Source organism: Electrophorus electricus, chromosome 17, assembly GCF_041902795.1.
Source record: "Electrophorus electricus isolate QZ-2024a chromosome 17, ASM4190279v1, whole genome shotgun sequence".
Lineage (NCBI taxonomy): Eukaryota > Metazoa > Chordata > Actinopteri > Gymnotiformes > Gymnotidae > Electrophorus > Electrophorus electricus.
Window position 1 is genome coordinate 18,312,192 of NC_137513.1, and position 14,145 is coordinate 18,326,336.

General features: G+C 39.2%; 1 protein-coding gene across 1 annotated transcript; it reads left to right on the forward strand.

The window, feature by feature from the left end:
- Positions 1-174: 174 nt before the first annotated feature.
- On the forward strand, positions 175-14,077 carry mindy4b (MINDY family member 4B). Its single transcript, XM_027027670.3, has 11 exons — positions 175-330; positions 1,762-1,935; positions 2,205-2,324; positions 3,282-3,379; positions 9,486-9,651; positions 9,781-9,846; positions 10,074-10,144; positions 12,304-12,376; positions 12,622-12,798; positions 12,962-13,142; positions 13,494-14,077. Exons 1-11 carry the CDS (start codon positions 175-177, stop codon positions 13,631-13,633), a joined length of 1,422 nt encoding a protein of 473 aa, XP_026883471.3. The 3' UTR covers positions 13,634-14,077.
- Positions 14,078-14,145: the final 68 nt, after the last annotated feature.

The window sequence follows — 14,145 nt, forward strand, 5'->3', positions numbered from 1 at the left end:
TCCAATCACAATGCGTGCTTACGTCCGTAGGATGCTTGTCATCAACTTGATATCCATTAAACAGACCTGGGGGCCACAGCAGGGGGTGTGGACACTATTCATGAATCTAATCCAGAGAGTTTCCCCTTTGTCTATCCCCCCCCCCAACGTCTCTCTATACCAAATACTGGAATTATGAATTATGTGCAGAGTGAATTTCCATGCGATCAGCAGGTGCATCTAATACCAGCCATGGTGGACTATAAGCAGGTGCTAGCGAGCACAACACTGCAACCTTCAAGGCTCGATTACATAGAGCTGCTTCAGCAGGACGTTAAGCAGATACAGGATGTGAGTGAGCTGTTATTACCAAAAAAAAAAAAAATGCTTGTGTCATGAATCAGAATTTCTGCGTCTGGATGTGTTTTTGAATTATGTATCTTAATTCAATGTCTATGGAAGTTAGCCATGACTTTTTTTTTAATTGAGAGAGAGAGAGAGAGAGAGAGAGAGAGAACAATGTAAAACTGAGAAAAAATGCTAACCTGTTTTCCTGGTCCTCGAAAGGTCCTAGAATATTAAATATGGTCGATTGATATGGATTTTTTTTAAGGGCTGCTGCTGCTATTTAGAAAGCAGTGTGGCTGATGGCTGACATGAGACCGATATCACAACTAAATTTAATTAACGATCATAAATGGAACAAAATTGCTGAATATAAATCACTTATTTAGCTATAAATAGTTATTGCTTAGTAATTGTCTACATTGTCCGTTTGTACTCTCTCTGCAGTGCACTATATAAAACACGTACCAACTAAATGAATGTCCACGGGTACTAAAAACAGCAAGGTGCATGACTGTTCTAGTTCAGGCTCTAACCTGTTCATCCCCTTTCTAAAACTGTCCTGAAGCATATTTTTGTATGTTTGTTGACAGACTTGGTTACAAGCCAAATAACCAGTCTAAGCTCTCACATAAGGGGGGGGGTTTGCACACCTGCTCATATCATCTAACCACCAACTAGAGGTGACGATGTGATTGAGCAGAGAGTCTCTCTCATATAGTTAAAATAATTAGTTATTCCAAGGTGATGTACATGCAGAGGGAGAGAGGGAGTGCAGAAACTTATCTAGAATCCCTGTAAGCTTAAAAGGCTTGCTAACATTACAATTGTATTCACATTCTCACTAAATGACATGATTCAAACTAGACAGTAAATATTGTACATGTTAAGAGCGAGAAATTAAGTATAATAAGCTTTGAAAGATGTTAACGTTTCACTGTTTTCGCTCCACTGACATGCACAATTTCACAGCACCAACTGACGTCTGCCCGTAGAATAGCGAAATTGACACAAGGGGGCGCTTTAACATCGCTCCACAGCAGTCAGACTGACTGGGCAGCCTGCGTTGTCCTTGTAGACGTTTTATGATTATCGGCCTTGTGAGCGCAGGCATCATTATATCAAAATGGCATTATCTGTCCGATTATCTTCTAGGTCGATATATCAGTTGCCCACTAATTAGCAGTGGCCTTTGAAAGTCTTTATTCCCCTTGCAGACTGTCTTAAATGGTTAAAGATACCCAACCCAGACTGTCTTAAAAGGGACAGGCGTATTCCACCAAATTTCTATTTTCAGATACCTTTTGAGAAAGGGGGGGGGGGGGGACAAAACAAAATTTCGTTTTCCAAAGTACAAATATTTGTTAAAATATTTTCTGTGATGATTGACTATATGGTATAGATGCAGTAGACAGACATTAAGATCGACTCCTTTAGAGATCTTTTGAAGGGGTTCAAGCTTTGGAAGACTCGGAGGATGCCTCTAGAACTCCCTCAGCCCAGATACCCCAAAGCTACGCCCATCAGTTGATGCTTCCCTACAGTGTCCCCTGCACTCTCTCCATCTCGCCTAGTTTGGGTGGTTACCCAGTGTTGCCTGAACTTGCAATGGTAAGTCATAAAGTTAACCCGTTACTTCAACCTAGTGGACCTGACAACCTCTGGGTCTCATAGCAGATACACTTGCAATGTAATGCAATGTAAATATAGACTGTTAACCTATTTTGAGAATGCAAAGAAAGATCCTAAGTGACAAATAATGAATGCATTATGTTGATCATGTCAGGAGCACAAGGTCTACCTTGAACTCATCAGCCCTTTGCTCTAAAATTTGTTTAATAGAGGTTATATACAAGCCTGTTTGATTTTGTTTCTCTCAGAGTCTGAGAAAGATATTGTTTGGAAACACATTCTACATCTTCAGCTATGAATGGAAGAAATCATTCTTTAAGTTTAGGAAGCCCTGCTCAGCCCTGTCCTATGCTCTGGAGGCAGAAAAGGTGAGAACACTACTATAAAAGGCAAGTATGACTTCCTGTCAAGTCACGGCCATAGTCCAGTAAAAAAAAAAAAAAAAAAAAAAGTATTTATTTTTTTAAAAGCCACCAGTTGTAACAGTACGTATGCAAACATTTTTATTCAAACTTTAAAAAAAAAAAAAAAAAAAAAAAAAAAAAAAAAAAAAAAAAGCAGCAATCCATCACCACAAATAGTTTAGACTCCCTGTTCTTCTGAGATGGAAGGCCATAGATTTTGCATGTTCCATTAATCAATTGCATTTGCCTGCCCTTAACATACTGCTAAATACAAAGAGAATACAAAAAGAGAGGCCCCGTTCTATATAGAACCAGCAGCTGTGAAACAAACACACCACTTGTCAGTAACTGGCACAAATGTATATCTCGGTATCCCTTTTGTTGAAACAGGGTCAATGATAATGAACAAAGTTCAAGGGATGCATTTTTTGAGCTAAGTTAATTCTAACCAGACTTGAAATAAGGTTTCTCTATACAATATTGTTCAATCTTTGATTAATGTTGGTATGTACACTTCAAAATATATAAATTGATAAGATATTGTAAAGAAAACATTTACTTTGAAAGAAGTGTCATACAGTTCTATGTACAGCTTTACGTGTTTCATATTTCATGACAATGTCAGCTACATCCGATTCTGTTTTGGCAAAGGTGTTGATTCGTTGCCAAGTTGATACCATTAGCATTAGGCATCAATTCTTGTAAAATTTAAATTCATTAATTAAACCAGTTCATTCTTTTAAAAAGGTCACTGTTCCTCCATGTTGTAGAATAACAATGTATTAGCAGGAGCCATGGCAACCACAAAATTATAAGTAGTAAGGAAAGTCCATTAACATGGAAAGCAAATATACTATAACTGATATTATAATACTACCATTATATCTAGTTCCATATAAAAGCTGAATAATTCTTCCATAGGGTGGACCCCGTGCTATTCAAATGGCTGTCCAGGCCCATATTATTAAGCACCTGCTTTTTACCCAGTCAGCAGACCCAGAACGCTGCAACATGGAGGCGTAAGTATAGCAGTCACAGACATCAATATACTCTCCACAGCATTTTAAGCTTTAGCACATTCAGAACTGTATTGTGCTTCACAAAGTGCACACAAACTTTAGAATTCTACAAAGTGTACCAATATATACAAAGTCCATCAAGAGTTCTTAAAGAAGTTTAAGATAATTTCTCAAAATTTAAACACAACCATTATGTCACCATTATGACATGGCTGATGACAAGAAAAGCAGGGAGTGAAGTGCTGGTGTGAGTAGCAAACATGGTTTGCTTAAACAACTCAAGAAAACAAAAGTAACAGACCTTCTCCATAATAGCAGGCTAATGCAGGGTATCAGGAATAGGGACCTGTGAACTTCAATAGGGAGAGACAAACAAGTGACAGGTGAAGGGAATGAGCTAATAAGCAGGTGATTGACATCTAGCTAAATGATCTGCGTTTGTGATTGGTGGATATACCCACCAAAAAAAAAAAAAAAAAATGTGACAACCATAATACAAATCTCCATATTGAATTGCTCTATGTATGTGATGTGATTACATGGTGATTTGGGCCACAGTCTCACACAGGCAGCTAAGGTTTTCAGAGTCAGGCATGAGAGTTGCTTTTCACCAGCTACACAACCTAAATGCATAATGGGAAAAACTCACTGATAGGTGAGCTCATTGAGTATTAACAGACCCATGGCAAAACTTTATTTTTCTAATCCAAAGGTGTTCAATCCCATTGATGCTTAAAGTCAAGCTTTGTGGTATGTGATAATTGAATACACCTTAGCTATATCTTTTTTCACTTTTTAAAATTTGATAAACACAATGACATTTATAGGGAATCAAAGCTACCTTGGCTACAATAACTTTATTTATTTATTGATACTTACATGTATCCTTCAGACCCTTAGGCACTATTACGTTTTTAAAAATAGGCCTTACTGCATGCAAGTTATATTTGACAAGGAAAAATATGCTACACACTTATGGACAGCAACATGAACCACTTGCAACGTGGAGCGATTGTGAGGTGGACACGCGTGTCGAAAGGAGTGAAATTTATTAAGGGCAAGTCCAGAATCAGGGTCATGTTCACAGTCCAGGGTCATATAATGAGGGCAGGCCAAACAGATAAATGACCAACATGAATTCTAGACATAATGAGGAGAACAATGAAATAAACACACCAAAAAACCAGGCACCAATATCATGACAGCGGCATGAAATATATGCTGTGTGTATATATGTTCTAGTGAGACCTAATTATGTAATACGAATGAGATAAAGAAAACCAAAACAAGGAAATAAAGCGAAACAAAACATGAGACGGTGTAACCGTGATAAGATGCTAGGGAGGGGCCAACTGTGATATCACTCCAGATCATATTTTATTTATTTTGCAAAGAATAAGCACTTGCATTTTATTAATTATTTATATGCATCCTTTCTTATCCATTAGAAACAAGTAGATTTTCAGTTGCAGCCATTTCATTACCAATCTAGAACATGATATCTGACATTGCTCATGCACATGCAAGCTCACTGCTGGAGGTGGAAGATGTAAGACTTTTCTTGACTTGGTTCACACTTCTATCCTGCCATTATCATTTCTTTGTCATTCCTTGATTTTTATTACAGAGATGTCTATTCACTGTTTAATGCAGTCTTTTTTCCTTTGGGACAGCCAGAGTAACCCTAGTCTTATTAAACACAACCCCACTGCTATTCTCCATCTGGGTTTTATTCGTTTCTTTTTTTTTCTTCTGTCCTTGTGTATTCTCATTAAAAAAAAAAAAAAAAAAAAAACCCACTGAATTTGGATCCTTCTATCCCTTTTTCATCCCCATATCCTTAAGACTTGAAATTTTGCAGGTATTTAACTTTCTTAAAAATATAGATATTCCACAAAGTGTATCTGCACTACTATTAGCTATACTGGTATTCAACAGCTATAGTAATATATTGTTTTTACAATTCATTTGCAGTAAAGCCATCTTTATTCACTACCCTAATCTATTTTTAAAGCACATTTGAATCAATTAATTGATCAAATAGCTACATAGCATGTTCCAGTCCTTATTTAACCTGCAGTCAACAGAAATAATAAGTACTCATCATAAAGTCAAAGTCAAATGTATTTATATAGGACTTTTTACAACAGTCGTCACAACACAGCTTTACACATGTCCGAGTCCAAGTTTCCAGTTTAGCAAGCCAAGGGCGACAGTGGAAAGGAAAAACTCCCTAGAAGATGAGTCAGAAACCTACAGAGGAACAAAAACTCAAAAGGGGGGGGAGGCATCATCCTCTGGCATACAAGGGACACTACAATAGTAAAAAATATAAACAATAAGGAGCAGAATAAGTAGTGAAAGAGAAAAATAAATAAATCATAGTTTTAAAAAATCCAATCAATCAATGTCTAGTCCGGTTTTCAGTGTCTTGTCCTACTCCATTCCTCATGTGTGCATGTCCGAAACAAAAGACCGTCCATCAGTAGAGAAGTAGTTGGCTGAAGTGGAGGTGTGGTGGGTTACAGCAGGGGACATCAAGGGGTGGAGTCTTGGCAGCTGAGACGGGTTGAGGCTCAGTAACATCATGACATCAGGGTTAGGTGTACCTCAGCAGAAAGAGAGACAAGATTAGGCATGTCCAGGTATGAGGGTGTGTAAATTATAGTTCCCTAATGTGGAAAGATGGACTCTGGAAGATCTAGCTATGGCAGCACAGCTAAAAGGAAAGAACAAGAAGGAACCACAGGCATGAGGGCACCCTGGAACATCAGCACTCCGCTGCTGTCAGTCAACAAACTTGAGAGACAAAAGAGAGGTGAAGTGACAGCATCATAAAATCCCAGTTTACCATAACTCTCAATGCCCATGGACCCCCAGATCTACACCTTTACCCAAGATGGGTAGTAGTTAAGAAAATGCCTGACTGTAGAGATAGGTACAGAGACTGTGTCTGTGTCTTGAACATTTACAGGAAGGTTATTCCATAGTGTGGGAACTTTATAGGAAAAGGCTCTGCCCCCTGCAGTAGATTTTCTTATTCTTGGTAGTAGTAAAGAGCTGCACCTTTTGATCTAAGCAGACATAGTGGGTCATAATGCACTAGGAGCTCTAAGGCACTGTGGGGCAAGACCATTCAGGGCTTAGAAGTATTTTATAATCAATATGAAATTTTACTGGGAGTAATGTGATAAAATTTTCTAGTTCTTGTAAGACCTCTGCTGCTGCATTTTGAACTAGCTGGACCTCGTATAGGCACTTACTGTTACAGCCTGATAGTAAGCTATTAGAGTAGACCAATCTGGAAGTGGTAAATGCGTGGACCAGCCTGGAAGTGGTAAATGCGTGGACCAGCTTTTCTGCATCATCTGAGGAGAGCAGGTTCCTCATCTTTGCAATGTTCCTGGGATGGAGAAAGGCGGTTCTAGAAATATTATTTACATGAGCTTCGAACGAGAGACTGGGAACCATAATCACTCCAAGACCTTTAACTGTTAGAGAAGACGTGACTGGGAGACCATTGAGGTTCATTGAGTAATTAGAGAGTGAGTTTCTCAACATCCAGTGTCTGTCGCCCTTTATACATTCCTCAATAATACCAAGATGATATTTGTCCTGTGGTTTGGCTGAGACATATAACTGAGCATCATCAGCATAGCAGTGGAAACTAGCACAGTGTTTATATATGCTACCTAAAATTATACATCAGGAAAACTCAGGGGCCCAGATAAGTTTATAATAACCATCCATCAACAGAGAAGTTCTGTAATGGGGCAGCAGGGCTGTCCAGTTATCAGTCCAGTGCAACACCCCAACAGACTGTGCCACTGGTGGACACTCCAGGAGCACTCCAAGGCCTTTTAGATGCACCCAAATGCAGGTTATGTGGAACAAGGAAGGAGAGTGTAGAAAGTTAGGTTTAGGGGAAGGGGAGTATAGAAGGGAGGTGAAAGCCAGCTGAAAAGACATAACTGGAAAGGGGTTTGAACTAAAGGAGTAGGGGCTCAACAGCACACTCTGCCCTCTGTACTACTGGGAAGGAGAAAGTAATTTGAGTACACCAGGTAGGTGAGGGGAGTGCTTGGTGATGACAATAGGGAAAGAAAGAAGCTTTGGTCTCACCCAACCAGAGAGAATGTAACTCGAGGGAAGAAAACCCCAGAACAAAAAACAAAGAGGCACCAAGGTCACTTGACTTGTCCAGGACAGGGGTCAAACCAGGTTCCACACTAGTCAGGAAGCTTGACTCTACCAACTACGCTAAAGAGGAGACAGAGTGAGAATCGTACAAAAAACAACTAACAAACCACTGTAAGACCAACAAGGGACAGACAAACAAGTGTTAAACAGATGATTCATGTAGGGATACTGCCTGCAATAGTAGATCTTGAGAGAAAAAACTGATAGTGAAGGGATCTCTCCCCAGAAGAAACAAAGAGACACAGATACAAAGGAAAACCATGAGATAACAGGTAAGAAAGACAACAGTAGATTCTTGCTTGTTGAGACCATTCATACATGACTACCAATTACCAGTGCGCTTCACACATATATTGCACACACCAAGGCTTCACAAAGAGTCGCCTTAATATCAGCTGTTATATAGGAGTGCAGCCACCTGAGGGAGATCTGGCTATACGAGCACTGATTAATTCCTGGTTTGTGGCTCGTCGCCTCCCTCTGGTGGCGGACAGCTGGGATTGCGAGACTTCCGTTACAAGTTCACAATAATCCCCAACGATAGATAAATTCACTGTCTATTACACATGCACCATATTGCCAAAAGTATTCGCTCATCTGCCTTGGCACGCATATGAACTTGAGTGACATCCCAACCTTGATCCATAGGGTTTAATATGATGTGAGCTATACTTGTAACAGCTATAAAGTCCTCTGGGAAGGCTTTCTTAGGAGTGTGTTTATGGGAATCCTTGACCATTCTTCCAGAAGCACAGTTGTGAGCTCAGACACTGATGTTGGATGAGAAGGCCTGGCTCACAGTCCACACTAATTCATCCCAAAGGGGTTCTGTCAGGTTGAGGTCAGGACTCTGTGCAGGCCAATCAAGTTCTTCTACAACAAACTCGCTCATCCTTGTCTTTAGGTGCATGTCATGTCGGAACAGGAATGGGCCATCCCCAAACTGTTCCTACAAAGTTGGGAGCATGAAATTGTCCAAGTACAGTTCTTCTGGCAACCGCCAAACCCAGACATGTCCATTGGATTGCCAGACAGAGAAGCGTGATTCGTCACTCCAGAGAACACGTCTCAACTGCTCTAGAGTCCAGTGGCGGCATGCTTTACACCAGTGCATCTGACTATTTGCATTATGTTTGGTGATATAGGGCTTGGATGCAGATGCTCAGCCAAGGAAACCCATTCCATGAAGCTAATCCGAAGGCCACATGATGTTTGGAGGTCTGTAGTGATTGACTCTGCAGAAAGTTGCCAACCTCTGCGCACTGTGTGCCTCAGCATCTGCTGACCCCGCTCATTTCATGGATGAATTGCTGTTGTTCCCAGTCGCTTCCACTTTGTTATAAAGCCCCCGACAGTTGACTATGGAACATTTAGTAGCAAGGAAATTTCACAACTGTACTTGTTGTACAGGTGGCATCCTATCACGTTACAATTCACTGAGCTCCTGAGAGTGACCCATTCTTTCGTTTGTAGAAGCAGTCTGCATGCCTAGACGCTTGGTGTTATACACTTGTGGCCATGGAAGTGATTGGAACACCTGAATTCAATTATTTGGATGGGTGAGCGAATACTTTTAGCTATATAGTGTAACTATTTTTGAAGGTGTTTTCAACCACATATTTACCAACAAATTCTTACATCATGTATACATATAGCATAGTTTGGATTGGCAAATAGGTTTTGTCAATCAACAAATAAAACAGGCAAAATATCCTGATTTTTAAGTCATTTGTAATAAATGGTTTTAAAATATTTTTTTGTTTTATGTTAATATGTCCAGCAGCACCATTTTATATGTGATAGTGGGGTTAGCTCTGTGATAAGGTTATCCTGTATCAGTGATGATTGTGTATGATGGGGGTTAACTCTGTAATGATACTTCATTGTTGTTATCCTTGTCTTTCAGTTTGGGGAAGGTGAGTGAGAGAGAACAGGAAAATGCTCTAGCTACTGCACTAGCTGACATATTATGGAAAGCTGGTGAGAACTGTACTGCCACTGTTGCCTTGGTTACATCAGAGCACTGTTTTACACCCTGTCTAGACTACAAACCGGACAACTTCACAGAAAGGGTACTTTTTTTTTTTTTTTTTTACCTCTCCATGCCAGTGTCTTTCAAATAGCATGTCTGAGTTGTATAAACCCCTGAACTGTAAATATGATTTTGAGCAGGTTGCTTGAGTCACTCTCATTTTTTTTAGTTGCAACTTTTTATCTTCAAAAAGAAAGAAAAAATGAAGATATTCATTGGTGAACATATTCAATGTGTGAGTATTTTAGAAATATATTTTATGATCATGTTCTTAATCCTATTTTTGATTTTGTTCTTTAATTACAATATTTGTATTTATTACAATATTTGTAATATTTATAAAAATATTAAAAGTATTGCTTTTTTACAATATTTGATGCAATGTTTTCTAGCTGAATGCAAATAAAATTGTTTGCTTTCTCAATTAATTAAATTAATAAATATCCAATTTTTCTTGTTAAGTTCAATGAGGAGGGAAGCCATGGGGTCATCCTTTTTCTGTATAGCCTAATCTTCTCCAGGTCCATGGCTCGGTAAGTCATAGTACTTTACTGCTTGTGACTGACTCCCACTTCAGATCTGCACTAGTGCCTAAACGTCTGAGGCCATTATTGAGAACTTACCAAAAACAAGTACATTTTATGCAGTAGATTACACAATTACTTTTCAAACTGAAATACATCTGAATATCCTGTTCAAACCATTGGTGTAATTTTTATTTTTTTATTTTATGTGGTTACCAGAAACTTGATTAGAAAAACCTTCCTAATTGTAGGTACAATTAGTCTACAGCCTGTCAGCTGCCTGCACAGGTTGTCTTAGCTGAACCCCCTGCCATCATGTCAGGAAAGGTCTGATATTTTAAGTTATAAATCTTTTCGTAATATTTGGCTAAAGTGTCCTCGTGTTCTGGCTGTTGTGCATAAATTATATGTTTGGAAGAAAAGTCTGTTATAGGACCCTAACCCTAACCCTGCCTTTCCAGTACTGGCCTGTCAATTATGTTGCGTATCCACATCTTTAAAAGGAGATTCTGCATTTCTTTGGCTGTTGAGTTTCAACAGAGCTGTAGCTGACTTCTGCAAAAACAGCCATTCCTTTAGTGCTGCATAAGCAGTGGTCATATGACCAGAAACTGCCCACATAAGCTGTAGTCATGTGGTCAGAAAATGAACATATCTGATGAATATTACACTCTTACAGAGATTTAATATAAGTGCATTTAATAAAGTCTCTGAGTGTAGTGATAAGGTTATGGTTAACCTTAAGTCTAGAATGTAGCTGTTTCTGTTAAAGTGGCTGGTGAACGTACATATAATGCAAATGGTAACACATATGCTCCATCAAAGTTTTAATTATTGTTTTCTCCTAACAACACTTTGTGTTAATGTAATTATTATGGGCCTCTATACATGAACACTACTTCCAGTACTTCTGAAGAATGTTTGTTGAAAAATAATTTTCCAGCTTTGTGTAACAAACAACTTAAAACGCCTGACCTTCTGACCTTTAGCAGTTCCGGACAGTACTATCTAAAAGAATTACATATAGTTCCATAATCCAGTCACATGGCTTGCCACCATTTTAACTTTAGCAGCAATTTTGTGTAAAAAAAAAAAAAAAAAAAAAAAAAAAGGAATAAATATTCATAATCAGAGATCATTTATGTTTCACGACATGAAACTGTTCAAGACATGTTTAGTCTTTTATTTTAATTGGTAGCAGGGCTGTCAGACTACCCCCAGGTGGACTCTCTATGGGGGTGGAGCAGAGAAAGGGAGAGGAGAAGAGGCAAAACCGAAAAGGAAAGCAGGTCACAGGAACAGGGTTTGAACGTAGGGAGTGGGATTAAGAGCACACAGCACTGCCTGCTACTCTACAGTGAGAGTGAGGGGACTTGGGAGTGAATAACTTAGTAAGAGAAAGTATGGGAGTGCTGAGTGGAAACAGTAGGGGAAGGCGCTCACCCAAGCAGATGGGTTGGATTTGCAGGTGATCAACCTCCTGCCACTTCTAATTAAAATAAAGTAATGGAGCAAAGCCCCAGTAAACTTGTGTGATTCAGGGATCAAACCCAGTTCTACCCAACTCAGGGACCCGGCCTCCAATCTATGGATGGGATGAACTAAACAACTGAGACGGAGACAGACAACTGAAAGACTAAACCCCAGAAGAAAAAAAAAAACCACATTAGACAAACACAACAGAAGACTGTCTCTCATAGAACAGTGAGAAATGAAAACTGGAGACTCTTGATAGAAAATTTCCACTAGAGAAATACCAATTACCAGCACACTAAGGGCACATGTATCACACACCAAGACTTCACAAAGCATGTTCTTTGTGAAGCTGTTTTGTAAAAGGCCACCTGTGGGAGATCAGACTGACAAGTACTGATTAATTCCCAGCTCACGCCCACCCTCCTCTGGTGGCAGCCTGATGGCACTGAGAGCCGCCCGTTACATTTAAACCTAGCTAATAAAAAAGTCTGAAATCTCACTTCATTCCGTTGTCATACTTTCATTCAGCGAACTGCAATACATTTACTCAGTGCATTGTAATACAGAAAATGTTTCAACAAAGTAATAGATGTGTAGAAGTCATAAAAAATATAAACTAGTGTGGCAAAAAATAAATAAATAACGATATGTACATGCTAAGCCTGCTTTCATTTTTTTCCCATTTATCCAAGGTTACAAGAAGACTTGGATCTCACCACTACTCATCTCTTATACTTCAGTGTGGGGAACTTTGTTTGTCACCAGGTAGATAAAGTGTGTTTAATGGGGGAAAATCATCATATAAATGTAGCATATAAATGATGTATTGTGTGGTATATTGAAAACAGTTTCATTGCCAAATGTAATAAACTAATCGGATAAAGATGTTTAAGAAAAGCAAATTTTATGAAATGCTTCTCTGATTGAAATCCTGCAACAGATGTTATAATTGTTCTTATCCTCCTCTGACCATGCCAAGTAATAGGAGACATATTATCTGTATTCTTTAGGCTCTTCTAAACCTGTTGTTGACGGGCCGTGCCAGTCCTAATGTCTTCAATGGAAGACAGTTGCATGATGAGCATGGTACCTCACTGGTGCATCCTCTCAATGGTGTTCTGACCCGCGGTGACGTGGGGTACCTATACTGGAGCCGAGAGCAGACAGAACACGCTGCAGAGACTGTGGTATGGCATCTAGCCATTATACTCTCTGTATTTTCTGTATGTATGGGTAACAAAAAACTCAGGTCAGGGCAGGCAGCAGAGGTCCATGATCATAGAACTCTGCAAAAACAGAAATTTCCTAACACTGACCGCAATTCTACATCTTATCTGTCTGTTATATTAGGTTGGAAGTATGCTAAAGACCCCAAAACTACCTATTTGGGTTTGCAACATCAATGGCACTTACAGTGTTCTGTTCAGTACTAAACGATCTTTGCTGTCCGACTGGAAGATGGAACATCACTTTCACCTCTGCTTCTATAATGGCCAACCAAGTCAAGGCAATACTACAGTGCTTACCATAGGTAAGGTTATTCCCATTATACATGATTTAATACAGCTTGACAAACTGAGAGCAATTGCTTTCATTTCAGTAATGACATCTGTTACTCAACAAAGCAGGCAATGAGCACCTGTAGTATTGTAAATGGTTAGAATATCAACAGACTGTTATAGTTCTGGAAATGGTAAAACAGAGGATCGACAGACTGTTGGTGTCCTTATGTTCTGACCTTGCTGGACCAAAACCTGCCAGAGACTTTGGTAGGCAGCTCAGAAAGAAGGAGCCAGAATGAGATAGATTAGCAGTGCATTGAAGGAGTCAGGAGACAGAAAAGGGTCAGATTTTTGCTTGGATTCTGAATGTTTGGTTTCAGATACACATTCCCATCACTGGGAGGCCAGAAGGGGTGATCATGGAGACCCAGAGAGGAGGTTCCCCTCAGTGGAGATGACCATCCGGACAAAGTGGGAGGGAGCTGCAGTTGATTGGAATGGGACAGTGCCATTTTTCTGAGGAACTCTGAACCGTTCAGATGTCTTGTAAGAGCATGCGCTTAATCAGTTAATAGCTTTTTATACAACACTAAAAGCTACTTTTTGATCTGTTATGAAAAATGCATTACATTTCTAGATTACTTTTTTTTTTTTTTGCATCACTGAGACAGAACAAGTTGGACCCTAAGTGACCCTGTATGTAAACAGTTTAGAAGCAGTCATTTTGTGTTTTGTTTCCGTTTGTTTATATACCCTTCATCAGAAAGGGTAAATATTACCCATCACTACATGGAGCCTACCGAAGGGGAGAGGTTGTTTTCCATATTGGTAACTAAAATTTTTCCTTATTGGTATTCTAAAAGATAAAAACTAAAATCTAAACTTAAGTCTCCATCTTATCTGAAAATAAGATATTGCAGAATTATAGATATGGATAGTGTTAACATATCTCTTATTTGGAAATACCTGCTGCAAACAAGCTATTTCTATTGTTAGCTGATCCTATGAAGAATAAAATGGCCTCCTGCAGAA

What these genes read in the sequence shown, in the direction of transcription:
- mindy4b (XM_027027670.3), top strand. Translation starts at nt 175, where the DNA reads ATGAATTATGTGCAGAGTGAATTTCCATGCGATCAGCAGGTGCATCTA. An exon ending in ACGTTAAGCAGATACAGGAT is followed by an intron (nt 331 to 1,761) that starts GTGAGTGAGCTG and finishes CGACTCCTTTAG; the next exon opens with AGATCTTTTGAAGGGGTTCA. An exon ending in CGGACAACTTCACAGAAAGG is followed by an intron (nt 9,652 to 9,780) that starts GTACTTTTTTTT and finishes CATTTTTTTTAG; the next exon opens with TTGCAACTTTTTATCTTCAA.